Source organism: Alosa alosa, chromosome 7 (genome assembly GCF_017589495.1).
Source record: "Alosa alosa isolate M-15738 ecotype Scorff River chromosome 7, AALO_Geno_1.1, whole genome shotgun sequence".
NCBI classification, from domain to species: domain Eukaryota; kingdom Metazoa; phylum Chordata; class Actinopteri; order Clupeiformes; family Clupeidae; genus Alosa; species Alosa alosa.
The window spans coordinates 4,686,914-4,713,094 of record NC_063195.1 but is presented as its reverse complement, the minus strand read 5'-3'; the positions used below and the strand labels follow the sequence as shown (position 1 = coordinate 4,713,094).

Genomic DNA, 26,181 nt, shown 5'->3' with positions numbered 1-26,181 from the left:
TGTTGTAAAAAATTGTTCGACTAACTTCATTGTAACTTTCCTTTTGCAGGTAAGATATGGGTGATGGCTGAATGTACTGGAGGTGGCCGGCAAGGTGGTTCCATGGTCTACATTAGTCTGCAAGCAAGGGAATGCCTACGCGAAGTGGTTTGGCTGGGGTGGTCTGAGGTGGCATGTCCTCCCCCTTTCTCCAAGTCCCCTGACATCCATCTCCCCTGACATCACCCACCGTCACTGGATCAACCTGAAGCCCCTTATACATGGGACATGGCACAGCACCACTACGTTCTGAAAACACTTGACTTTTGCAATGTGCCATTTAACCAGTGGTGTAGTCTAGTTAGTTAGTTGCAGTGGTGGGTATACTGTGAGCAACCCCAAATGTTATTGAATCCCCATGTATCCTTGCCTATTTTAAATGGGGTATAATGGAGATGATGATGCTTTTAAATGGGTTTACTGTGTAGTCCTGTGTATCACGAGACTATACCATACCACGGTCATTTAACTGCCTTGGTATTTAAGTCAGAGGCCATTGCTTAGTATTTAACTGTAGCCTACACAAAGATGTAGACGTTACAAGAATATTAATATCAGAATAATTATTGGTTGATACTAAATCAATATTGAATGTTTTTTTTTTATTTCTTTTGTGTGATATATCATTCAGAATGTTGCAACATGACTGGTCTTCAATCAGCCAAAGAGGACACATCGTAACTCCTCTCCTAGTTACTCTCCATTGGCTCCCTACAGTAGCCAGAATTAAATTTAAATCTCTCACTTTGGCCTATAGGACACTGACTGGATATGCTCCTTGTTATTTTAATTCAATGATCAAGATATACATCCCCAACAACCACTGCGTCTTCTGATGAGCGCCTGTTGTGTCGAATAGTCTTAAACGCTTGGGTCAAATTCAAGACTCTTTTTCCTCAGTGGTTCCATGTTGGTGGAATGAGTTGCCCAGTGCTCTTTCGCTCTTGTGATAGTTTTTGGTCTTTTTTAAGCACTTCTTATACATTATGGTTTGTATGCAGTAGTACTGTTTTATTTTCATTATAGGCTGTTGATTAATTTGACATTGTTGATATTCTCCTTAATGTAGTCTTACCATGTTATTGTTATTATATTATTGATTGAATGGGCATTATTATTTATTATTGCTTTCCCCCCTCATTTTCATTGTTTATTTCATTAGGCTATTGATTGATCCCTGTTTTAAGTATTATATTGTTTTGTATTTGTTAAGGGTAACCATAACCATCATCATAATGTGGTATTTTCTTATGCACTTGAAACAAACAATAAAAATGTTTCTTTAAACATAGTACCACTTTAAACACATCACACACTGAACAGCAAAGTAGCTTCCTGATTATGTGTAAAATGTTTACAGAGTATCCTGATGTAGTAGGTCCATGTTCTCATATTTTTACAGCTGACATGAAGGCTGCAGTATTACATTTTTGATTTATAAGCACCCTCTCTGGTAATGGAGCACCCTCTCTGACTAGCAAGCCTATGGTAGAGACATAAGATTACAGACATATTGAGAGAGCCTATCAATGAGTTGTCACAGTTTTCAATTTAGGCGTATTATTTTGAAATGATGTACGCCTCACGGAGGATTACACATCACTGGCAAGACCTGATCAAATCATACCAATGCAAAATGCTTCTCCAGCAGTGCAATCGCAGGTAACAACGATACCTTAACGCATTTTTAGATACCGCTGTTCTGAGCATACTAAGCATTTGTAACTTTGAATCCCTCCTCACGTTAAGCTATGGTCCAATAATGTGTTCACTAAAACACAAGTAACGTTATTTTGTCGGGGCTGATTCATAAATGGGCATACCGAGGTTGTCGACCTAGCAGGCTAGGTGGCGTTTATTGCCATTCTCGCAAAACTAAGCAAGAGTTAACGCTAATGAAACTTAACATCGCCTTTCTCCAGTGACTTAAGTGTATTCAAATGAAGTTGCAACGATGATGGCGGCAATCACTGGTTACGTTAAACCATTTGAAACAAGTAGGACTGTAAATGATGGTGACTATGGCTAACGTCCACTTCAATATAGCAGAGCCCTTTTTTACTTTTACCTATCAACTGGCTAATGCTAGTATGATGTAGCATGCTATGAGCTAATATACTTAGCATCTACTGAAAAGAACAGCACATATCTTTTTTTTTCACAAAGAATCTGTCACAACTAACAACAATGTCTCTTACAAACAACTACACAATGTATGACTATCAATTTTGTATTTAGTCAGACTGTGATAAGATATAGCCTAATGATAATAACAGCAACACTTATTTAGGTTAGATTATGTGTCAAAATCAGGTGTCAAGTAAAATAAGTGAGCGATGACGTGGTAGTGTCTGCAGCCTAGACGTTAAAACATAACATGGACAAAGTGTCGGGTCTGCAGCCAGCCAGCTGTCAATCATAGGTGTAAACACGCCCTTTTTAGATGTGTTAATATAACATTAAAAAAATAATTTCAAATGAGAAAAGAAAAATTGTGTGTATTGAGCATCTTGAAAACTATTTTTTCAATAAAAAAGTTGTAGATACAAAAAATAGTTTTAGGTGAGAAAAGTGACACGAAAGTTGGCTACTTGGCCATTGAAATACATGGGGATGGGCGGAGTTACACATTGTACTGCAACCAGCCACCAGGGGGCTCTGGACTAGCGCTCGCATCACTCTTAACAGACGGCACACTGTCCAGTTCTATATATACAGTCTATGTACAGTATAGGAAAGAGATACCCGACTTTCTGCTTATCCTGTTTGAAAATGGGTGGTATTGGTGACGTTTTCACAAGCGAGGGCGTGTCGAGGTGTAATGCGGAGAGGCTAATGGCCTGACAGTCTGAACACAAAGGTCTCAGGGTTATGAGGCTTGTAGACCTGGGATACTATCACCAGGTGGCCCCCAAATTACCCTGGCCTGGCTCGACGGTCTGAATCCAACTAGCGAGATAGATGCAAACACCCGGAAATGTAATTAGGCTACTCTCACGTCCTTAAAGTGGCAGGCAGTCAATTAGACTTACAAACCACCAATGTAATGACATTAAAGAGAAGTGTAGCCTAATAGTTTACTAGATACTTAGTCGGTATTAGTAATTACGCAGGTCACAGAATATGAATTATTAAAAAGATATGAACTTAATATGAATTAGAAAATATATGAATATATTTAAACATATAACATCATGCCATCTCTTTAGGGGGTCGCTGTCTTTTTTGGACAGTTATACTGCTTTGTGAATTACCCCAGTCATTGCATTTACACAAATAATGTAGGCCTACTGTACTTTGATTTACTGTAATCCTTACTATTTACCTTTACTTATCCTTTGCAATAAGCATATGAAGATGATCAGTGTGATTTTGGTCTTACTAACCTTAGTTGCCCTCAATAAAAAAAATTTAAAAAAAATTGCAATTTTCAATTCCTCCCACATTTTCTTCGCAACAAATGGCTAAAAACACCGCAACTTCCATTGCAATTTTTTAGAAAAGTTGTCGCGAAACCAAGCATCAACAATCTCAAAAAAACCTCAAAATCCTGGAGGGACTGTATTTTATCTGATCATTACACCCACTACACAACCAGACTACATCATACTGGTAGGCAACTAAGAAACAGTGCTACTCTCACATACCCCCTGCCAGGACCAAGCGCCTCCAAGCGTAGTTAGACTCTATAATGATATTGAATGAGTATTCAAAGCAGTGTGAACTATATCATCCAGATGGGGTGACATACGGAATATACAATGTAGACACTTTTATGGTTTTTTTAAGAAAAAAAAAATGTGGGTGTGTGTGTTGGGGGAGAGGTGGGGGTTGGTTATGCATACAAATGTACCTTTGTACACTTTTTAATAACTCTCCCAAATGTACTGAACAAAGGAGTGTATTTCAGACATGTCTCTGAAACTCTTTTTACAATAAATGATTGAATTGGATTAGTATAAGCCCTTTTCGCTCCCCACGTTGATGCAGATGTAGGTTTCCATTCAATTCTTTCCCTGAAAGGGATGGGGTCGTGTGTAGCAAATTCAAAGTTCATGTTGGTGTAATGAAGAGTGTCAGAGAAAACAGAGCTTGGTTAGTAGCCAATGAGTTAAAGAAGCCCTATGCAATAATTTGAGCTAAAATGATTATGCAGGTTAAGAGTCATTCTGATGGTTCTACAACACGTTCTGGGTTGTTTGGTGGGTGCTTCGTCTCCCCCTATCGCTTCTCCGCGGAAAAAACGAATATGCAACTTTCTGAACCCGGTCCAGGTAAATCCGGATGTGACTCAGCGGAAGTATCCAATCGCGCCTCGAAAACTGTTGTCAGATTGTAGTTTCTAAGAAGACTGCAAAATGGACGCCGACTTGGCTTTGTTGCTGTTGAAATTGTAAGTAGTCTACCCTTGGGTGAACTTCGTTTTTGTAATGTGGTTTGATAGTCTCTTGAACAATGTATTTGCTTGACCATTTTATTGTAAGCCCTGTATGTGTTTAGCTTGGTTTCTTGATGGATAGCTTGCTAGCTAGTGGGGGTTAAGCGTAGCAGTCACTTGCTACCGAAGCTGCAGGTGGAGCTATGTCGTGAAAAATGCGAGCCCAAATCCGGCAAAAACACAGAAACAGCGAAGGAATAACCAGACCTGCATAGGGCTTTTTTTTGTGAACAATTGTTTTTTATTTTAAAATAGCAAAGAGGAAATCAAGTGCAGGAGGTACAAAGATATCTCCCACACTCTACAGCGATTAGTGTGGATTAGGGGTGTAACGGTACACAGAAGTCACGGTTCGGTTCATACCTCGGTTCGGACATCACGGTTCGGTACGAGTTCGGTACAATGGAGGGAAAAGCAAAACAAAAATGCAGAAAGCATTTTTTTTTGTACATGTCTCAGGCTGTACCACCTAGTGTCATACAGTCTCTTCCCTGAGCTATCTGCAACAGCCTGAAGTGTGTAAGATGTAGGCTCAGGGCCGGCGATTGCTATAGGCGAGCTAGGCAATTGCCTAGGGCAACAAATGTGTTGGGCCCCTAAAGGCCTGTAATTTGTCTTAAGACTCCGGGGTGCAAAACTCAATCTCGCCTAGGGCAACCAAAGGGCTAGAACCGGCCCTGTGTAGGCTAAACAGTACAATAAGTGCCCAGACTCCATCTGTAACTTGTAAACAAAATAAGACAATCAGCTATAAAACTGAAAATAGGCCTACAGCTTCTCTTATTTCTGAAAGTGCAAATTACATAGAAAATGATTTTTAAAATCCACTTAAGCAAGACCTTCAACATCTGTGTTTAGTTGTATATGGAAGGGTCTACAATTTGCCTCAATATTTTTCATTGTGTGTAAAGTAATAATCTAGCCTACTAATTGTGAAAATATCACACTATTTTGCCTTTTTAAAAAAACCGAAATTGCTCCTTTCATTTCATAAACAGACTACAACTAGAAGTCACGTGACTTTGCCCTTTGACGTTAACTCACCGTAGCATGGTTTGTTTATTAGCCTAGTTAGCGTTGTCACTTTATTTTACTGTCTATGCACTTAACACTACCAGCTCCTCATGTGAGAAGTTACAAGTTACCCCAACATAAAGGTAATTACCACTCGATTTACATAACTTTCTGTCATTACGAAATCAGTAATTTAAGCCATAGGTTTTGGCCCTATTTGTATGTGTATCCAAAGGCTGCTGAAGCGCAGGGGAAGGTTTTTTCCCCCCGTTTCAGTGATTGGTAGCCTACATCATCTGGGTGATGGCTTCGAATATGTGTAGCATTTTTTCCACTCACATACCCAATGCTGAACAACGCCGACACACAGTTTCATCTTATCCACCACTCTTTCGCCTGTACTAACGTTACTGTAACTGAAGTTCTCAAACTTGCGATCTTAAAGAGACCAGCGGATCCTCTAACTCTTGCAGGTCTAACCTTAGTGCTGCTAATGACTGACGGACTCGACCGACGACCTGACAAAAAAAAAAACATAGGCACCAATCAGAGCTTCAGAGCTAAGGCGAGGCTGCAGATTAGCGTTAGGTGTAAACTAAAGAACTCCCCGTAACTCTCGCTACTTAACAGTAATTAAGCGATGACAGTAATTAATCCGCTAATTACCCAGTTTTATGTATTTTATACCGTGTATTCTCCGTGTAAATTCATGCACCGAACCGTGATGCCCGTACCGTTTCGGTTCAATACGAATACATGAACCGTTACACCCCTAGCGTGGATCACTGTTTTTTCCCCTCCCTGCAAAAGTAATGTCAGTATCCATGCTTTTCCTCCTGTCCTCCACAAACTCATTGGCGTAGTTCAGGATCTGTGTCAGTGTAAATAGCAGCACTTCATCCTTATCAGAGTTGAGCTGTTTGTCATTGTGGTAGTTGCACACTAGGAAGATGTCGCTTTTTGGGATTCCCAAGGCTTTGCTACATGCTTCCGCCTAACACACACACACACACACACACACACACACACACACACACACACACACACACTCTTTCAGTTATCTTACAAAATGATTTATCTGCCCTCAGATTATTGCTTTGTAACTCAAGCATACATTTTCATGAAAAAGACATATTTCATTTAAAAATACAAAGACCAACTCCTTGGAATTTATTTAACTATATGGCAGTGAAAAAGCAGTGGTGAGAAATAATATATTAGACTAATCAATGAATGGATTCATAGATTATTGTTATCGTAAATCCCTTAAATAATTCACCTTTTGATGGATGTTCTTACTCCTGTAGACATTTCTGATGCCCTCTGTCACATGATGGCAATCCAAGTCCACTTTTGTCAAGATAATCACTTGACGGATCCCTGTATTAAAATAATAATAACTCATACAACATAGTAGACACTGTAAAAACAGGGTAAATACTAATTCAACACATATGCAATGACACACTGGATAACATTTCATCATAATTAAATCAAATCTTAATCAATTATATATTTTAATTAATGATCATATTAGCTTCTCACTCAAATCGCGGGCTTTTCGTCTGATGTGTTGCATCTTCCTGATGAGGTTATCGTGCATAAGGACAGTTGCTCTCTCTTTTGCATGATTGGCGAAGTTGTCTATTGGAATGACGAACACTAAGCAGTGAACCTTGTCGTTCAGAGTTGGGTTGCTGTTATATCCTGGGTCATTCACTGAGCATGCCTTTACAGAATTAAACTACAGAGGGAGGTAGAGAGTGTGAGAGAGTCAGTGAGTGAGTGAGTGAGTGAATGAGTGAGAGAGATAGAGAGAGAGAGAGAGAGAGAGTCATTAAAATGCCTGTTAATGTACTGTACATTTATGGCAGTCTGTCTTTGTGTGTTTTTGAAGTTGTACCGTGTAATTCTCTTTGATGTGACCTTTTAAAGCATTGACAATGTCTTCGGTATTGGCTCCAGAATCGTCTTCATTTTCCAGGCCCATGACATCACCGATGACAAATGGTAGACGATTTCCACTTTCATCTTGAAATGTGTAGGTTGTGAACTAAACATAAAGAAGCACATTGGATACAATTATAATAGCCTTGCAGGGTAGTCGTATATTTTGGTACTAACCATCTTTAACTAAAGTATTGCATCACAACACTATTGAATGCATATACTCAATGATGTATAGTGAACACAGAAACTGTCTCACTGTGTTAGTGAAGCTTCTTTGATCAGTAGCCACTCTGTAAGATGCATTCATTATCTTGTTCTGGAAGATGCTGTCTATAGAATGGATGAAGCTGGATTTTCCAGCTCCGACAGGGCCAATCACAAGGATTCGGAGATGCTCTACATCAGGGTGCTTAGGTTGAAGCGCTCTCAAAGTTTCCTTCGGCTTCTCAAGTGTATCACGGCTTTGACCATATAAATAAAAAAATATTTGTAAATTAAAATCAACTGTAATAATAATAATAATGATGAGTGCTGCAGAAAATATTAGTTAATTTCTCAATGTAAGTTTCTCAACAAACTCACAAACGCATTTACTATCACAATTTAATTGACAGATTATAATACAGCACTTGCCTCCAGGGGATGTCACACCAGCCAGTTTCCATCACTGAAATAAACAGAAGACCAATCAGATGGAATATGGTTTGTGTTGTGTACAAACATGTATGTACATGTATGTGTTGGTCAAGTCAAGTCCAGTCAGTTTTATTTGTATAGCGCATTTAACAAGCACAGAGTGCAACCAAAAGCATACATTGACATAACAAAAGATGCTGAATGGAACGGCGTAGTCGCCAGCGTACCCATGACACCAAGACATGACAAATACATTTATTGTCTGGAAGGAGACTTACATGAATCAAATGAATCAGGTGGATCCCTTGATTTTTTGGAAAACCAAGATCCCATTTTTTCCTGCCAGAATACAAATACAGAATTAATTGTGTGTCTATACAGAGGGTCCCCTGCTAAAAAATTGACACTTCATTCACGATAATGGTGATTCACGAGCTGGGTGACATGTAAGTACAACTGCAGCCGGCTTTGGGGCATAGTCCGCTGTGGCGCTCAACGGTCGAACTGGGCGGGCGATTCGGACAGCAAGGGCTGTGATTGGCCGAAGTTTTCAGTGTGTTTCTCTGTTTTAGCAGCCCCTGCAACATGCTTATCCACTGTAGCCTAAGCTTTGTACATAATGTTAAACATAGTTTTGGATTCAGTGGCAAGATTTCTTGATTGTATAGTGCCTGTCTCTCAGTAATGTTTTAAAATGAGAGCTTCACAGCTGGCAGTAGGCTACTTTGTCGGTAGTCATGAGAAGTTCGCTTGCTAACAGAACATAAAAATGCTGCCCCAAAACCTTGTGAATAGTTCTGACACTAACGAGGTTGAAATATAGCCTTTGCCTACAGCATCTCCTTTAACAGTAAAGTTAACAAAATGACAGCATTCATATGACAAAGGAAAACGAATCCGTCACTCAAGACTGCCGCGAGCCGGGGCAGAAGACGCTGGTGGCCATCCCACAACGCTATAAACTTAACCTAAATAGTCGGCTGCTGTAAGCTACAATCGGATTTTTATTGTATACCCCTGTTGTCTCAATGATGATAACATCTCATTTCCTCACTATATTTCAAAGTGTGCCGCTCATTTGCATTATTTAACATAACATCGTATTTTGTCATTTTTTTTGGCTAAGACATGCATTCCGCTAGGGATATAGAACATATTTAACATTCTCTAACCATCGTGGATTTCGATTGGTGCAGTTGTCAGCACAAAACTCATTTTATTCTTTTGCTCTTTGCATTGCTCTATGCTGTTCTATGGTGCTTTCTGCCTCTTGGTTGCGCGACGATGTTTTCGCATGCTTCATAGAAATCCATATATAATGAGCTGAAACTAATTTGTTGACGCTTTGGGACATTAATCTACATGTAGGCTACGCGTTTTTTAAGGATTGTATGTCCTTAATTTATTTATATAGGCCTATTTAGGCTACTTGGCGCAAACCCTGATACTTTTATTGCCACACAACAATATTGGTGGTATTTGTTACATTAGCTTCAAAAGGCACCGCTTCAGAAAGCTGCACTGTTTGTGAAAGAAGGGGGGGGAGGGGAGCTTGCAGCCAAGTGTCGGAAAAATGCATAGCCTACAACACAGAACCCGCCGCGATTAGTCACTGACAGTAGACACGCCTCCAGCCTAATGACTTTCACACATTTTGAATGATTTACAGTAGGCCTAGACACATTAACGCCCAATGTAGAGACTGTGCAGAATACAATGTGTGAATGATGCTCAATGATTTGCCAATAGCCTATAATAGTCTTCTGCTGGGTTGCATGTACTGTATAGCCTACAGTTTTATTGTACATTTTTTCAGCCTTTATTGGTTAAATGACCATTTTATTTACGAAAATATTTCTTAACTTTAAAAACTCAGTGTCTAAAACTCGTGTCATTCAGACTCAACCCTCTTGACGCTTGGTGATTAATTGACAGCTGTTTTGGGACACGCTAAACTTTCTTTATAATGAGCGATAAAACGACTTTGTTGTTTGGGACATTAAGCTACATTAAGCTTTTTTTCAATGCTAAGGATTGTATGTCCTTAATTTATTTTATATATTTAGGCTACTTGGCGCAAAACCTGATACTTCTATTGCCACACAAACAATATTGGTGGTATTTGTTACATTAGCTTCAAAAAGGCACCGCTTCAGAAAGCTGCACTGCTTGTGAAAGAAGGGGTGGGGGAGGGGAGCTTGCAGCCAAGTGTCGGAAAAATGCATAGCCTACAACACAGAACCCGCCGCTGATTAGTCACTGACAGTAGACACGCTTCCAGCCTAATGACTTTCACACATTTTGAATGATTTACAGTAGGCCTAGACACATTAGCCCCACGGTAGAGACTGCAGAATACAATGTGTGAATATATCGCTTCATCGGGCCCAGACTAACTCTATGGGGTTCAGATCCGCGACTCTGCTGGTGTTGGCACCCAGTTGATCCCCCCCACTCTGAATGCAGGCTCTGACACTGGTAGCGTGTGTTTTGGATCATTGTCTTGGAAGAATCTATGTGTAGACATGAGGAAACGCTTCTCAAGTATGGACCGCAACTTTTTGATGATCTCTTCCGCTGAAAAACTGTTGATCCATAATACCATCAAAATGAGGAGGGCCCGGCCACAACGCCAAATTCCACCCCAGACGTGCAGTTTGACTGGGTGCTTAACTCTAGGTTTTGCCATGCCCCTAAAGTTTGTCTTCAGCCATTCTTGGCTCTTGAAGAGAACATCATCAAACTTTTCACCAGCAGTCTTCCATTCTTTTGTTTTTGTTTTTTCCGGTCATTGGGATAAATCTGGGCTTCCCAAAGTGCCAGCCAAGAGCCCGGACTGCCTTTTCTCACTGGTTGAATGTGTGATGTTGGTCCCAAGACCACGCTTAAGATTCACCAACAGAGCTACCGCCAAGTGGGCAGATACGGATGCCTGCTCTTCAGGTCCATCGTCACAGAGGAACACTATAAAGCCTGGAGCAAAACCACCAACTGGGATGGAGCCGGGGCAAGCTGCAGCACTGCCGCAAAATGTGAAAAAACTTTGTGGTCTCAACACTACAACGAAAGTTCCCTGCTATGGGGAGGAGGAACTGAAGGACTGCATCAATAAGATCAACGAATTCCTCCGCACAACACGCAGATCTTCCCAGGGATTCAATGTGCTTTAAATTTAGACTGTAGAATGTAGAATGTTGTTCATTATTTCAATAAATACGCTTTGAAGCACTTTCCCACTTCGCCTTTCTATAGGCTAAGCAAATCATGGAGATAGAGTAGAAAACTGGATTTAACTAAACAAATGTAACTAAGTAAACTGATTGTTTACTCTACAGTAGGCTATGTTCCCCCTCTCAGGCTGTACAGTAGGCCTATTGAAAGTAGGCTAATGAGCTCAATAGACACGCTAGCTTCCATTAGGAAACTTTCGCTACAGACTTTCACAACTGATTGTTTAGCCTACAGTAGCCTACTGTAGGCCTACTCTACAGTAGCCTAGGCTATAGGTTATGTTCCCCTCTCAGGCTGTACAGTAGGCCTATTGAAAGTAGACTAATGAGCTTAGACACATTAGCGCTTCCAGCCTAATGACTTTCACACATGAATGATTTACAGCAGTGTTTTCAAACTTTTCAGAAAGGACCACTTAACCAATAAATAGAAACTTTACCACCTAGTAAAAAATAAAAACAGTAGACCTACAACAGTATATTACACAATAGACATACTCACAACAACCTTGCTTATTATCTTGGCACCTTGCTTATTGTGTCAGAGGACTCATATGATTTAAACTGGCCTTACACAGTGTTGCAGAACTGTTTGGATTTACATACAAGTTGGTTCAATATTGCAAACAACTGCACCACTTGGGATAGCTGCACCAGTGGCCCCCGACCACACTTTGAGAAACACTGATTTACAGTAGACACATTAGCGCCCACGAGTGGTGTAACTAGGCTAGTAGGTGCAGCCAGTCACACCAGGGCCTGTGACCTCCGCAAATGCAATTGCTGGAAAATTCTATACCGGACCTTTTCTGACTACCTGCCTTTGACCAGGCCAAGGCTACAGCAGACACTCGCAAATAAATGGGGTTCAGAGTACATTTGAAAATGTGAAGAGTGAAGCGCCACTTTGATCTAACCATCGAAGATGAACGCTTAACCGATGCAGAGAGATACTTCAAAGTGCAGGTATTTAATGCAACTCTGACATCATAATCAGTCAGCTCTCCCAAAGATGTGCAAGCATGCGGAAACTTGTTATGTGTTTGAGTCTTTACGCCCCATGATCCTTCAACTCGCAGGTGATGATGAACTGCTTGAAAAGGCAGTACGCTTGTCAGACCATTATAGCATGGACATTGCAACCGACATTCCCAACACAACTCCTCTCATTTAGGTCTTGCTTTAAAGCAGAGATTTCACAGAAGTCATCTATTTTTCAACTTGCCAAAAGGCTGGTGGTAGATTATGACAGTGTAACATCCACATTCGGGAAGTGTGTACTGCTCTCATGTTGTTTCTACATTGCCTGTGACTGTGGCAACAGCTGAGTTTATCTTTTTCCAAATGTTCAACAATTGCTGGTGTACAGGCTATAATCAATTAGCTAAATCATTTGTCCAGCTGTTTAAACATTTTTCGTTTACATTCAAAACGCAAAGGTGCTTTGATATATTTTGTTTAAACGCCGGCAAGCAGGCATGCCAAGTTGCAATGAATGAGGATAATTAGTTTTATCTGGCGGTGTTATTTTTTTGCATTTTGAATATGACTCGCCCAGCACGCCTACTTTTTTTGCACGGTGCTTTCTTAAAGGAGCTGCACCATCTTACAACAATTGCATCTACATTTTCATATTAGAAGGTTTTCAAGTGTGCTTAAACTACCGTGGATCAAATTAAGTTTCCGTGCCCCCGCTGAAAGTCTCTTATGCTTTATCGTTAATACTATCAAATCTATAAGTAACCGCGGACAAATAGGGTATAAGATATATAAACTCACGCTTATTGTATTATCATATATGTTTGGTAATGGCTCAGCTTTTCGATTGTTCTACTGACTTGAAACTGCATCATGGAAGCAGTAAGTCAAGTCGCATCAAAAATAGTAGTGGCAGAACTCCAAAGTGACACCTTGTGGTTGTTTGTGTCAACTGCAGTTTGTGCCATTTCTGCTGAGAAAATGGGGATCGTGATTCCTGAAGGAACCCGTCCAAACTTAACGGGGACCCACTGTAGCAACTGATTGTGTGCATCTCATGATTGTGTTCAGACTAGATGATCAATGCCAGTCTCAGTGTTTCCCATACATTGACTAATCTGTGGCGGGCTGCCACAACATCAACACTGGCCCTCACACAATCATTTTCAGGGGTGTGATTTTTCCGTTCTTAAACGTAATTCTGTTTTTTTGGGCCTGAAAATGAGACCCACGCAATTCGTATAGATCCGCTGTGCTTCTCCGCGGAAAACCCGAATATGCAACTTTCTGGTCGCGGTCCGAACACATCCGGATGTAACTCAGCGGAAGTATCCAATCGCGCCTCGAAAATGTAGTCAGATTGTAGTTTCTAAGAAGACTGCAAAACAGACTCCGACTTGGCTTTGTTGCTGTTGAAATTGTAAGTAGTCTACCCTTGGGTGAACTTCGTTTTTGTAATGTGGTTTGATAGTCTCTTGAACAATGTGTTTGCTCGACCGTTTTATTGTGAGCCTTGTATGTGTTTAGCTTGGTTTCTTTATGGCTAGCTCGCTAGCTAGTGGGGGTTTAGCGTAGCAGTCACTTGCTACTGAAGCTGCAGGGGGAGCTATGTCGTGAAAAATGCGAGCCCAAATCAGGCGAAAACCCAGAAACAGCGAAGGAATAACCAGACCTGCATAGGGATTCTTTAATTTCTGCGCGTGTAAGCTCTGCTTGAAGTTAGCTGTGACAGACTAGCCTAACGTTACTGGTTTTCATATTTATTTTTTTTGTAATGCAATGTTTATTGATTTTTCAACATAGGAAGTATACACAGCATTTGTCAATTATGGTCATATTTTCCCTTAACCCCCCCCACCCATCCAATCCCTTACCAACACATGGATCAGCATTAGTCAGAGTACAAATACATGTTTGAAGCAATCATACAAAATAAACACACACACACACACACACATTATAGAAAAGGATTGAAAGAAAAAGAGAAAAAAAAGAAAAAAAGAAAAGAAGCAAAGCAACTCTTTAATCATGGCAATGCCAATTATTGATAGTGGAAGGCTTTGCATGGTTAATTCTAGCTGAGGAAAGTTCTAGGTACATAATGTATAGAGTATAAAACCAGTGTTTTACATAAAGAGAAGGTAGAATAAGAATGTATTGAAGATGTAGGTAGTTACTTCCATTAACCAAAATATAGAATAATTGCCTCATTTTCTTACACATGGTGGCCATATTGGAATCTTACCAGATTATACTTGATGCCTTGTATATCTTTGAGGTTGTCATGTGATAAAATTACTTTTCAAACTTTGAAATTGTTTTTGACTGTTATTTCTATCATGAATAGCAATAGAGATGGTCTATATTTTCACATTTTGGTATCTGCCATATTGGATTTCAAAATGGCCAACATCAGGTTTGTTTGGAAATCATGTCAGTAGCTTCCTTGATCCTAAAAATGAAGTGTTAGAACTTAAAAGACTTTTTATCTTGTTGGGGGCCTAGCAGCGAAGCTGCAAAGGAACCCATTGAGTTACTAGCTTTTCCTATTATTGGGGGCCTAGCAGCGAAGCTGCGAAGGCACCTATTGAGTTACTAGTTAGGGGGTCAGCTAAGCTGGCTACCCATTGAGTTACTAGCTTTCCTATTATTATTATTAATATACATCCGCCATTGGAGTCTATGGCAGCCCATAGAACGCCCGGCTAAAAAATGGTATGGTTTTACGAGACACCCTGCTCACTTGAGCCATCTACCGGTTGTTTGGGTTGTTGCAGCGTCTCACTGGAAAAATACAAATTAAAGTCGCGTGATACCGCGTGATCCCACGCGCGGACCGCGAGTGAAGCTGGCCAAGTCGAAGCACTGCCCACTGTAATTCGATGAGAACGTTTTAGAAACAATACAGACAACAGCATACGATTGGTTTGGCTCTCGCCTTAGGAAGCTGGGCCATAGGCATTCACAGCAGCAGCACTAGGTCAGTGTGATTCAGCTGAATTTAACGAAAAGAACAAACAAGAACTGGAAAGGCAAACCAGTTCAGGTCGTTCATTTTAAAGACCCGTTCGAACGAACTAGTTCGTTCGCAACCGACCCACCTCTAGTTCTCGGTTCTGCTCTGGCCTGACGCTGTGGAGGGCTGGCTGCAGCGATTCCCGATTGCCTTTTCTTTATGCACTACACATACACTTTGCTGACGTGCATGACACTTTATTTTCTCTTTGTGTCGCTTCTCACTTACTGACTTTTATAAATATTTGTAAATAAATTAAGATTATTATTTAAACGTTAACCAACGGTGTCAGTCTCCCTATGTCCCTACCCTTTGAGCCAAGGTGTTTGTGACACTAGCCTACTAATAGTTAACATAATGCTACTAGTCCACTGCCTGGTCTATGGCAATGTCTACTGCCAGCCAGCAGTTATGAACACATAGGCTAATGCATATAGCATATTACATTTGATAAGTTAAAGTAAGGCACAATATCTATGCACGGCCCCACCATGGAGCCCACACTGCAAAATGTCAAATGTATGCTTTTGGAACACACACATTAATTGCTGGCTGGCAGTAGGCATTGCAGCAAACCTAGTTGGCTTTCCATATTGCTTTGACACTTTAACGTGAGCGTCAGATAAATCCCCTTCGGTTTCAGCCAATCAAATGACAGCATATCTAAAGTGGTTGAAGCCATGGAGGTATTATATATAACTGGAGAGTGACTAAGTCCCGCCCTCCATACAAATGAATGGTGGAGGCTAGGCTAGTAAATCTGGCCAATTCATAGTCAACGCCATACTGAACACTGGGGTTCGGATCCAGCGCCAGTCGGCTCTGACCATGCGCCAAGTTCGAAAGCTGGAAATAATGCAGAGAATGTAGTCTGCGGACTCTGCAAAAAACAGTTTACTTACGCATCCACGACATCCAATCTTCAAGCTCACCTGTCGAGTTACCATCCAAATGAGGCAGCGGTGTCAGAGGCACAGTAGATGGCCAGAGCATCGCCAGGTGTCCAACATCGTATGATTGCATAATTTCTGTAAATCCTAAATTATGTCCGGGGTCTGCTATTTACTTAGGCTGTGCATAACACAGGTATTTATTTGGGGCAGGCTTATTCGAGGCAGACCTTTATTTCTTACATTGTGCGTTTTATTGTGAGACATCCGTTTCGTTTGGAGCGCCATACCAGGCTATCAAAAGCAGATGATTTTCGGTTTTGGTATGGGGTTTAATTAGTGGGTTTGATCCAGCACGACCACTATTGTTCTTCTTAAGTTTTCTTTATTTCTTTATTAGTGGGTTTGATCCAGCAAGACCACAGCATGGCGAAGTTTTCTTTATTTCTTTATTTATTATTCCCGTTCACCCACTTTTTGGCCGAACTACTGCTCCTAGACCGTTTGAGCTATCGACGCGGTTCGAACTCCAAAAATTCAGGCCCGAACCGGTGTAACTTGCTTGTTGCTTTCGTGTCGCTGGCCCTTGTCGTTTTCGCTGTATTCCCGCTTTTTAGTTTGGGGCCCCATTGAAATGAATGGCGGAATGTTCAAGGATTCTAATTCCGATTGTGACATCACAGCTCTGATTGTTTAAGCTTGCACCTGGAAGAGTTCTAAGCCACCTGGCAATGTCTAATGGGCTGGGCTGGGCTGGGCTGTCTGTGTATAATGAAGGTGTGTGCATGTAACTTTTGACCAGTATGTCCGATTTTCATGAATGAGGTACCGTTGGAATCCTCGAATGAATGAAGCCCAGTTCAATGCCTTGCCAGCACTAAGTGTAAAGGTAATGTAAAAAAAAATCTTTTTTTTAAAGCCAAACCATGTTCGTATAGGTCATTAAAAAAATAAATAAAAGTATTTTCCCAATCCGTTCAGCCCAGTCCTATGCCCAGCTAGCTTTATTCAAACTTAATCATGTGTACAGTTGTATAGATTATTACATAGAGAAACACACTTTCATACAGATATTATGCACATCCACGCAGCACTACCATTCAAGTTACTCATCATTGCCCGGCAAGAAGTCCACAATCAATTCAATTGTCTTGCCACGATCTGTGGAGCTTACAGACAACGTTAAATTACTATAGGTTCTGTATGCTATTTAAAGCCGACCTAACGATGAGTCCCTTCAAGACGGTGTGTTGCAATGCATTCTGGGTGCTGTGCTGTGATTCGACGGCTCGTCACCTGACCCACCAAAACAACATGCTTGAACTAAACGTGAGTAAAAAATAAATCGCTACCAAGGCTCCAAATAGCAACACACTTACACCGTGAGCATAATGAGGGTATCTACATGTAAACCGAAGCATTGAGAACTGTGTAAGTCTACAGGCAGTTTATTAAAAAGAAAAACAGTACCCTTCACGTCTCGTTCACATATACAGACGGGCGCCATCTTGGGAACAGAACTCTCTGGGTAAATCTCGCGTGAAACTGAGAATGAGAACTGAACGCAACAGGATATACACGGAAGAGATGGCGGGTGTGTTTCTTGTTAATAAATTGCCTGTACACTTACAACGTTCTCAATGCTTCGGTTTACATGTAGAGACCCTCATTATGCTACCGTAAGTGTAAAACTTTTTAATAAATTGCCTGTACACTTACAACGTTCTCAATGCTTCGGTTTACATGTAGAGACCCTCATTATGCTACGTAAGTGTAAAACTTACAGCAAGTACGGACGCAGCTCCAGAAAAAACACGAGTTGAGTTCAGTAAAGCTAACTTAGTCCAGCTTCACCTAAAAATACCACCCCCTCTAAAAACTTACGACAAGGCCAGTAGCAGTGATATAAATGCTGTAACGAAATTCGAAGTGTAAATATACAAACTTTATGTTGAAAGTGTAAGAACCTTTTCCCATATGAATGATTGGGAAACAGCTTTCATAACAAGACCTCCGAAATTCAGAAAAACATGCATTAAAATGTGCATGCATTAGACATGATTCTGGCGATTTATAACATGCCCAAAGACGTAGATGTAATCAAGTCAGATGCTACATCACAGATCTGTGGACACAACGGTGCCACATATGATACACTAGCCCACCTCCACCGCTGAAGTGTCAACGTTAAAATATTCACAACTCCACAAGGTACATATTGTGTATAGTAACATCTTACCACTCTGATAAAATCCCTGCACTGTTAATGGTGTGTTTAGCTGTAGACATGTTAGTTTCACAATGTATCTAGTACAACACAGGAAGAAAATAAACATGGTATAATATCACATCATAAGGTTTATTGAAGAGATGGACTCTAGGTAAACATTGTAATGTTCTTCTCCTAGCACCCTTAACTGCAGGCAACACGTGTCAAATGTCCTCAACAAACTGGATGTTTAGATGTCAGTGGATGTAAAGGTTAAGGCTTTATGGTAACTGTGGCATTTCACAACAGCAACAGATGTAGTCAAGTCAGATACATCACTGCAGATGCAATAATCAGCCTTATCAGAAGGCTCTGTCCGTTAATTTGTCTAGATGAGTAGACCTTATGTGCAGATGTCAAATATTGAAATTGATATAAAATACAGTAGGACTTTAGTGACATAGGAAGAATGGAACAATTTGGGAGGCAATTCACGAAGTGCATTCGAAGTGCAAATATGGTTTAAATGTTTAAACAAGACGCCTGATGTTTAATATATGTTAATGAATGGGCACATTATTGTGTACAGTAATGGGCTATCAGTAGTATGTAAACAGTTCATGTGTTATGTGATTTACATAAACTAGTAAACAGCAGATCTGTTAAAAGCTGGTATTGTGTTTCCTGAATTCTTACATTCAGGCATTCAAATGAAATGTAATTAAATAGCATATCAATCATGCAACAATGCAAAAACAATGAAACTAGTGTAGGCCTAATTATATTTTACATTAATAAAGCAGTACTCTGATGTGCATGCTTTCACAAACTTTTGTGAACAATCTTAGCACTTTAAACATTGACTGTTTTGAAGTGCATGTAGGCAATATAGTATGTGATATCATTACAATTTGATGGGGGGGTGGGTTCATGTAGGTGGGCCCTATGACCCCAAAGTATGCTTTGACTGGGCCTCAGGTCAAAGAAGTTTGAGAGAGGCTGATGTAGACGACAAAGCAGCAAGGAGGCGTTGTGTGATCATTTAAACAAGTTTTATGACAAGGTCGATGAGGGTGGGAAAAATCGTACATTTCTGTGCAAACTTTGCCCGCACTTCAGTCACATTCAGTCACATTGTCTTTTAAGAAAATGCAGTCCATTTTTCGGTTCCAGCAGCCAACAACCTCAGAAGTGACCCTTCAGGCCTCTCAGGAGGCGCTGGCCTTTAACCGCAGCCAGAAGAGAGTCAGCAGAAATTTGATTGCCTTTAAAAAATCTGACTTCTTAAAAAATCTTAAACTGGCTGCATTACGTGATTATTTCTGAGATTCTGATACGCTTTTAACCATGACCTATACACAGTTCTGGTTTGAAAATGTATCTATTAAAAATAATCACTTTATGCAGTCAGCTTAAGATGGCTTACTAGCAACTAACTAATTACCCTAGCAACAACCTAGAAACCACCCCTGTAATGTCAACCTAGCTTACCACCATAGCAACCAGCATAGCAACCACGTTATTTATGCGTTTTAGCTTATTGGATGTTGCGTTAATGCAGATAACTTTTGATCCGTGTGCCCGATTTTCATAAATGAGGTACCGTTGGAATCCTTGGATGAGGCCGAGTTCCATGCCCCTGATCAAACCCACTCTTGCAGTTCCTCGAACCGGATAGCAAGGTGACATTGATATGATGTTGATTTTCCATCCAAATCATCATTTTGGTTGAGATTGAAATCTCAGTGGTAAATAGACATTGAATCAGCATTACAATCCTGACAAAAACCCGACAGTGCATGAATATCGATAAGAGAGATATTGAAACAACATTGGTTTATAGTTTATGTTGCCATAATCGATAGAGCATCGATACATAGTTCACTAAAAGATATTGAAAAGTCATGGATTTGTGGTTGCCTGGGAAATCTTAACGTGGTGATTGAAAAGTAGTGGATTTATAGTTGACCGCGCGACGACGTTTGAACTGTCCAGTTCATTTTCAGCAACTGTCCAGTTCATTTTCAGCAACAGTTCGTCAGACCAACGGGGGTGTTCAGCTCTCTGTCAAGTTCACTCCACCTTAATGGTAAGCAAGCATTTATTTATCAAACGATAATGTTTTATTGTAAAAGTGTACTACATTAAATTCGGTCATGTTTACAGTCTATGTACATTGTACTGTCAGATTTACAAACTGATTCAAATGCTAGGCTAGCTAAATTTACTTGCTGTTGTCAAATTAATGTTTAGGCTAACTTACGTTATGGCAGTTCATCATAATGTTAGGTTAACGCTACTTTCGGCAGTCTGATTTATAATTAGGTCCTACCTTTGTTGTCAGTAAGTTACAGTTTATTATACTCATGATAATAAAATATGAAGTAGTGCTAGGCCTACCGGTAACGTTAGCTTCTAGGCTGTCAAAATTATAGGCTGAAGATGTGCTGCTGGTTTACGTGGAGATTTAGCTAACATTTATGTAACTCCTGGTGATCATATTTTTGTGAGTTTAATAGGCTAACTTTAGCAATACTGATATAAGTCAACTTTAAGTCATATCTGACTAGACTGCTATCATTAACCGCTTCATTGGGCAGCAAAAGTGTTCGGACGAACAGAGCTGCCGAATGGCTGGTGCTGCTAGCAAACACGGCATGTTCAATGAGCTCACCCAGCTTGCTAAACTGAATTATTTTAACACCATCTTCAGCCTGGCATTTTGACAGCAAACTCAACAAACATATAGAATATATATTCTATGATTATTCTAAAGTTTCAATTATAAGTAGCCTTCAGTTGAACATATTTATCTAACACTGTCTATCTCTTTTTCTTCTGTTTCTGTTAGGTGCCACTTCACTCTGCTACTGGATGGTGGAGGGCTAACTGCTTAACGGGTGGTCTATGAATGCTATACTGAATGGATGGCAGGGAAGCACAACACACATGAATTTCTAAATGAAGAAGAGTTAATAAATGCACTTGATTTTCAAACTGATAAGTTGTCTGGTTATTTATGCACGATTGTGTAGCCTAAACCAGCCATACTAGGCCTAGTCAAATTGATCCTGGCTGTATATAAAGCAGGATGTGAATTTCCCAATATTTTTCCAGATTAAAAGTGGTTTACTGAGGTTTAATATCAATTGAAATACCATTGAAATCGCATTGATCTTTAGTTTGGTTGTAATTTCAACGTTGTTTCAATATTCATTTTAATTGAAATACCATTGAAATTCCGTTGATCTGTAGTTGGAATTTCAACATTGCTTCAATATTAATAGAGGGTGCAAAATGTTATAGGATCAATGTTTAAGTGCGACGTTGACTCAATGATTTTAACATTGACAAAATAATGTTGATTTAACATAGATTCAATGAGTAATTGCTATCTGGGTTGCGTATCCAAGTAGCCTAAATTGAGTTATTTTTTAATTATGCATGGTTTACTTTTTATTAAATTCGTAGGCTGGAATGCCTCGCGGCAACAATTGTGTTTAAATGTAGTAGCCTACTGCTTCAGCCTCTGGTAAGCTCAAAAGTGGGCGGCTATGGTTAGCTTTAGAGCAACGTGTTGGAGACCCATGGTGTAACGAGACAAGGGCTTTGTGCCGCTGTTGTGTAATTTATTGTCTTTAATCATGTTTAGGCTATTTTTGTTCGGGACAACAACGAAATAAGATCAATACAATTTTCTTTATTTGTCATATATGCATAAATAATCATAATATACACGTCTTCTCATAGGCTCCTCAAGAAATACGCACTGAATAACGTTTGGCTGTAGCCACTGGATAGGTACCCGCCCACCAACATGTACGCTCATGAGAGCTCGTGCCCAACACGGACTTTCGTGCACGGAGCTGGTTCCAAATGATCCATGCGTCGCCTTACTTGAAAATGGCGTATGCTAACACGCCAAAGCTAAACTGCAAGCTCTTGACCCCCTGGTTGTAGCCTACTGGAGATTTACAACTACACTTATGATACATCAGAATGAATACGACTTCACAACGATACACAGAAAAACAACAATACCAATGACTTCGCTAAAATGTCGTTTGAGACACAATTGGCATATCCCATTCCCAAAACTATTGGTATGGACATGTAGGCCTACCTATGATCCATGCAAAAATATGCCCTTGCTGATCATACTGTAGGCTAGCGCCCGTATCCTATAGCTACCCGGTAGAGCGGTGAAGTTAGCTAGACGACTTCGCTTGATTCCATAATCTGACCCTATCAAAGGAGCAGGCCAACACGATAGGCCCTATTATGGTTTTGCACCTAAGTCATAATGTCGTGACCGTTTGTTTACAACTAGAGTGGTAAGAATGGTAGGCAAGGCACTGCAGAGAGTGGTAGGCAAGCCTACAACAGTCGGTTTGCATAGGCTACACATAGTTACAAATAGCTTCAAAATTGAAATTTTAATATCAAATATTGACCGGGATGCCGACCACTTGTGTATGCCCTAACAGTTGGTTTTACAATAAGAAGCAAAAGGCTGACGAACGACCGCTTAGCCTACCTATCCTCGTGGTTGTGGAGGATGATCATTAGCAGCTGTGAAGTCTTTTATTCTCAAGATGGCCTAATGGTGTAGCCTACTGTCTCTAAGACGTAGGGCTAAAATACAACTATCTACAGTCATCCAAAAAAATGAATTGCCAGAGATAGGCTATGAAGGGAAAAAGTGCAGCATTTTAAACATGGCAAGATTTTTTTTTTACAGTTTGTTCTAATTTGTCTCGTGAAATCCGTGCTTGTGGACATCAATCACCTATCTCCTGTCCTATGTCACGTTATCATGAGTGTCATTTGATTATATAATCACAACAAATGCTAATAAATGAAAACAGAATAGGCTTATGTGCTATAGCCTACAGGTCAGTTAGGCTAACTCCCGTCTGTCAAAATAAACTGATTTGATCCTATGTTTAGCGATCACACAAAACTTAACACAGCAACCTCAAACACCACTGTTGAACCTAGGCTACTGCTTCAGTCATGTAAGAAATAAGCAGTTTATGAATTCTCTTTACCTTTATCTTTATTATCTTTTCTCGCTGTTATGTTATAATATGTTACTGGATTCATGACTTTAACAACATTATGTTACATGATGCTGACTGACGCTGCATGGCTATGTACATAGGCTACCGTTTTAACGTCTGCTGAGTCTACTGCCTACCAAAACCTGTCGCTGTTCAGTTCAAGTTAAATTATCAAATATTGTTTGATTTTGTCTCAACTTTCAGAGGGAAGACATGTTCCTTTCTGGCCAAATTTCACAGCTTCTAAGAAAGTCTATCGTCTTCGTGTAAACCGAGTTTTGAACAGAGAAAAAAAGTTAGGCTACCATACCGCCGTCATGCTATCCGGCAAAAGATTCTTTGGACGCCGCTATTTATGGATTTCCGGCTCCCATTGACTTACATTGAACACATGTAAACAAAACGTCAATTATGTGCTCAAACTAACGCCGCTGACTTATGAAAACCACCATTCCACTTTGATATGAAACTACATAATTGTACAACATTTATACAACAAAAATCACAGAATTTGGATCAAGTAATGTGGAGAAATCTTATGCAAAGTGTCAACCCCTAACAATGTGCCCATTGCCCAAATTTATGGTCGACTAATGTCGAATGTCAGAGTAATGACATTGAAAAAGGTACCTTAATGATACACTTTAATTTATAAAGGTACGAAGTATAAAAAGAAAAACACAATTTATCAGATGGATTACCCAAATAATTTGTAACAAAGTACAACATTTATTCGAGGGCACATCTATTCCCAGAACTATAATGGGTGTTAAATATTCCACAACCACTAGATGGCAGCATGACACAGCACATAAAGTACACCTACGTGTCGCTGCGACCTGAAGGATGGCGTGGTTGAATATCCACTTCTCCTGCACTTCGGGTCTAATAGCGGGTGAATTGTATGACCACCAGATGACGCCATTCACTGCACCTCGGGCCTAATAGCTGCTGTGTAATAAGCCTCGAGGAGCCGACGGTTACACTTGTTTTATGGGCGTTGTTAGCCACGCTGCGCAAGCCGGGTAGGCTACAGAAGAAGCCAATAGGCTACAGTCGCGTGTGTTTGTGGTGATTTATTCCATGTATTAACAAAATAATAATGTAACATTAAAAAAATAGCCTACATAAATTAAAAAAAAAAAAAACTAAATAATTACACCAAAAAAGTAAAGAAGCTTTATCATTGATATATAAGCTTACTGAAAATCAAATATAGGCCTAGCCTACAATTGTGACAATATGTCCTACAGATAATCACAACAGTAAGAACATAGGCTACCTAAGTCATGACGACCACGAGGGCTTAAGTCTCATGTTGGCCTATGACTACGTAGCCCTAGGCTACCAAGCACGCCTGTGTCTCGACAGTGAAATAGCTCAATATTAATTGTGTCAGCCAATAAATATATGCTAACATGAATCTCATCAGTCACCTATAGATAAGGGTTAGGCTATAACATATGTAGGCTATAATGTAAAAATAGGGTCATATCATATAATGTTGACTTATTAAGATGGGGGAGAGAGCTGGACATATTACACTGAACTAACTGTTCATTGTTGAAAATCAATCAAAAGTTTGTAGTTGATCCGGATGTCATTGGTCGCAAGTACTGTTAATGGGTGTATCCACAATTGGGACCTTGTTACAAGTTGGTCTTTCAGCTGCTAATGCAATCAGAGGCCGTCAGAAAACATGTTAGACAACTGAGGAATGAGATGCCACACATAAAATGTACAGTCAAACAGAACCCACAAACATCAATGGGAATCAACCAAACACTGCAGGGAACCATGTTATTGTCAATCAGCACTCTGCCACGCTAAATCAGACCCTGCTTATGTTTGTGCAGAGCAGAACAGATATTTGTAGATATGGTGCAGGACCTGTTAAGAGAGATTGGCAGCTCAGTCTCCCTCATATTAGTCCCTACGGTGAACAATGTAATAGCATAGTGCTGCTGCTTCTGATGTGCAAGACAAGACAGGGTATATATTCATAATGTGACAGGCAGAAGAACAAAACAATACATCTTCAAATGTTCATTGCTTATTACATGTGTTATAAAAACAAAATCCTTGTCTGCTTTCTGTGTTTTTGCATGCACCTGTCTACAGGGGTGTAAAGACATATTTGTTCACCATGCACTTAGGCTGTTCTGAGTCATTGTTTGTATGTTATAGTATTTGTTGATTTCCATTTATTGCCCATTGATATTGCATTCACATTATTGTTTATTATTGCTATTCTCCTTATTAATGTAGTGTCACCAACATTTAAAATAATATCAACTGACATTGTTATTCATAGCCATATTTATTCTGCTCTTATAAGGTAATACAGTGCACATATTTATATTTCATTTATACTACTCTAAACCACCTTCTGAAAATCAACTGTATAGTAGTGCACCATATTTCTTGACCTGTCTCACCACCTGCCTATACTGTAGGCTACTTACACCACCTTACTTACAACACTTTGAAGAGCCAAAAACAAAGCTCAGCACACCTGTTCTGTGCATCAGCAAAGTTGGAGGGTTAATTTATGAACCATCACTTCTAGCTGAAACATCACTTCTAGTAGGCTACTGGGGAAATTCATCGGCAACACTTTATTTTAATGTGTCGCTGTTACAGTGTACCTACATGTACCTAATTAGGTACAGTGGTACAACCTGTGTAATAACATGTACTATCAGGTACTGTACTATC

At 40.0% G+C, this 26,181-nt stretch overlaps 1 protein-coding gene across 2 annotated transcripts in view; it reads right to left on the bottom strand.

Moving 5' to 3' along the window:
- LOC125297371 (interferon-induced protein 44-like) overlaps positions 1-26,181 on the bottom strand; it is a 47,244-nt gene that overhangs the window by 16,622 nt on the left and 4,441 nt on the right. Inside the window, exons 2-8 of one of the 2 annotated variants that reach the window (XM_048247719.1) lie at positions 8,356-8,416; positions 8,075-8,108; positions 7,698-7,902; positions 7,395-7,544; positions 7,037-7,235; positions 6,771-6,871; positions 6,227-6,485 (exon numbers count right to left, since the gene is read on the bottom strand). In XM_048247719.1, the coding sequence (XP_048103676.1) occupies positions 6,264-6,485; positions 6,771-6,871; positions 7,037-7,235; positions 7,395-7,544; positions 7,698-7,902; positions 8,075-8,108; positions 8,356-8,410 (966 nt within the window). In that variant the 5' untranslated portion in view covers positions 8,411-8,416 and the 3' untranslated portion in view covers positions 6,227-6,263. Of the gene's footprint in view, positions 1-6,226; positions 6,486-6,770; positions 6,872-7,036; positions 7,236-7,394; positions 7,545-7,697; positions 7,903-8,074; positions 8,109-8,355; positions 8,417-26,181 lie in introns of those variants that run through there. The other variant, XM_048247718.1, reaches the window with a different exon arrangement.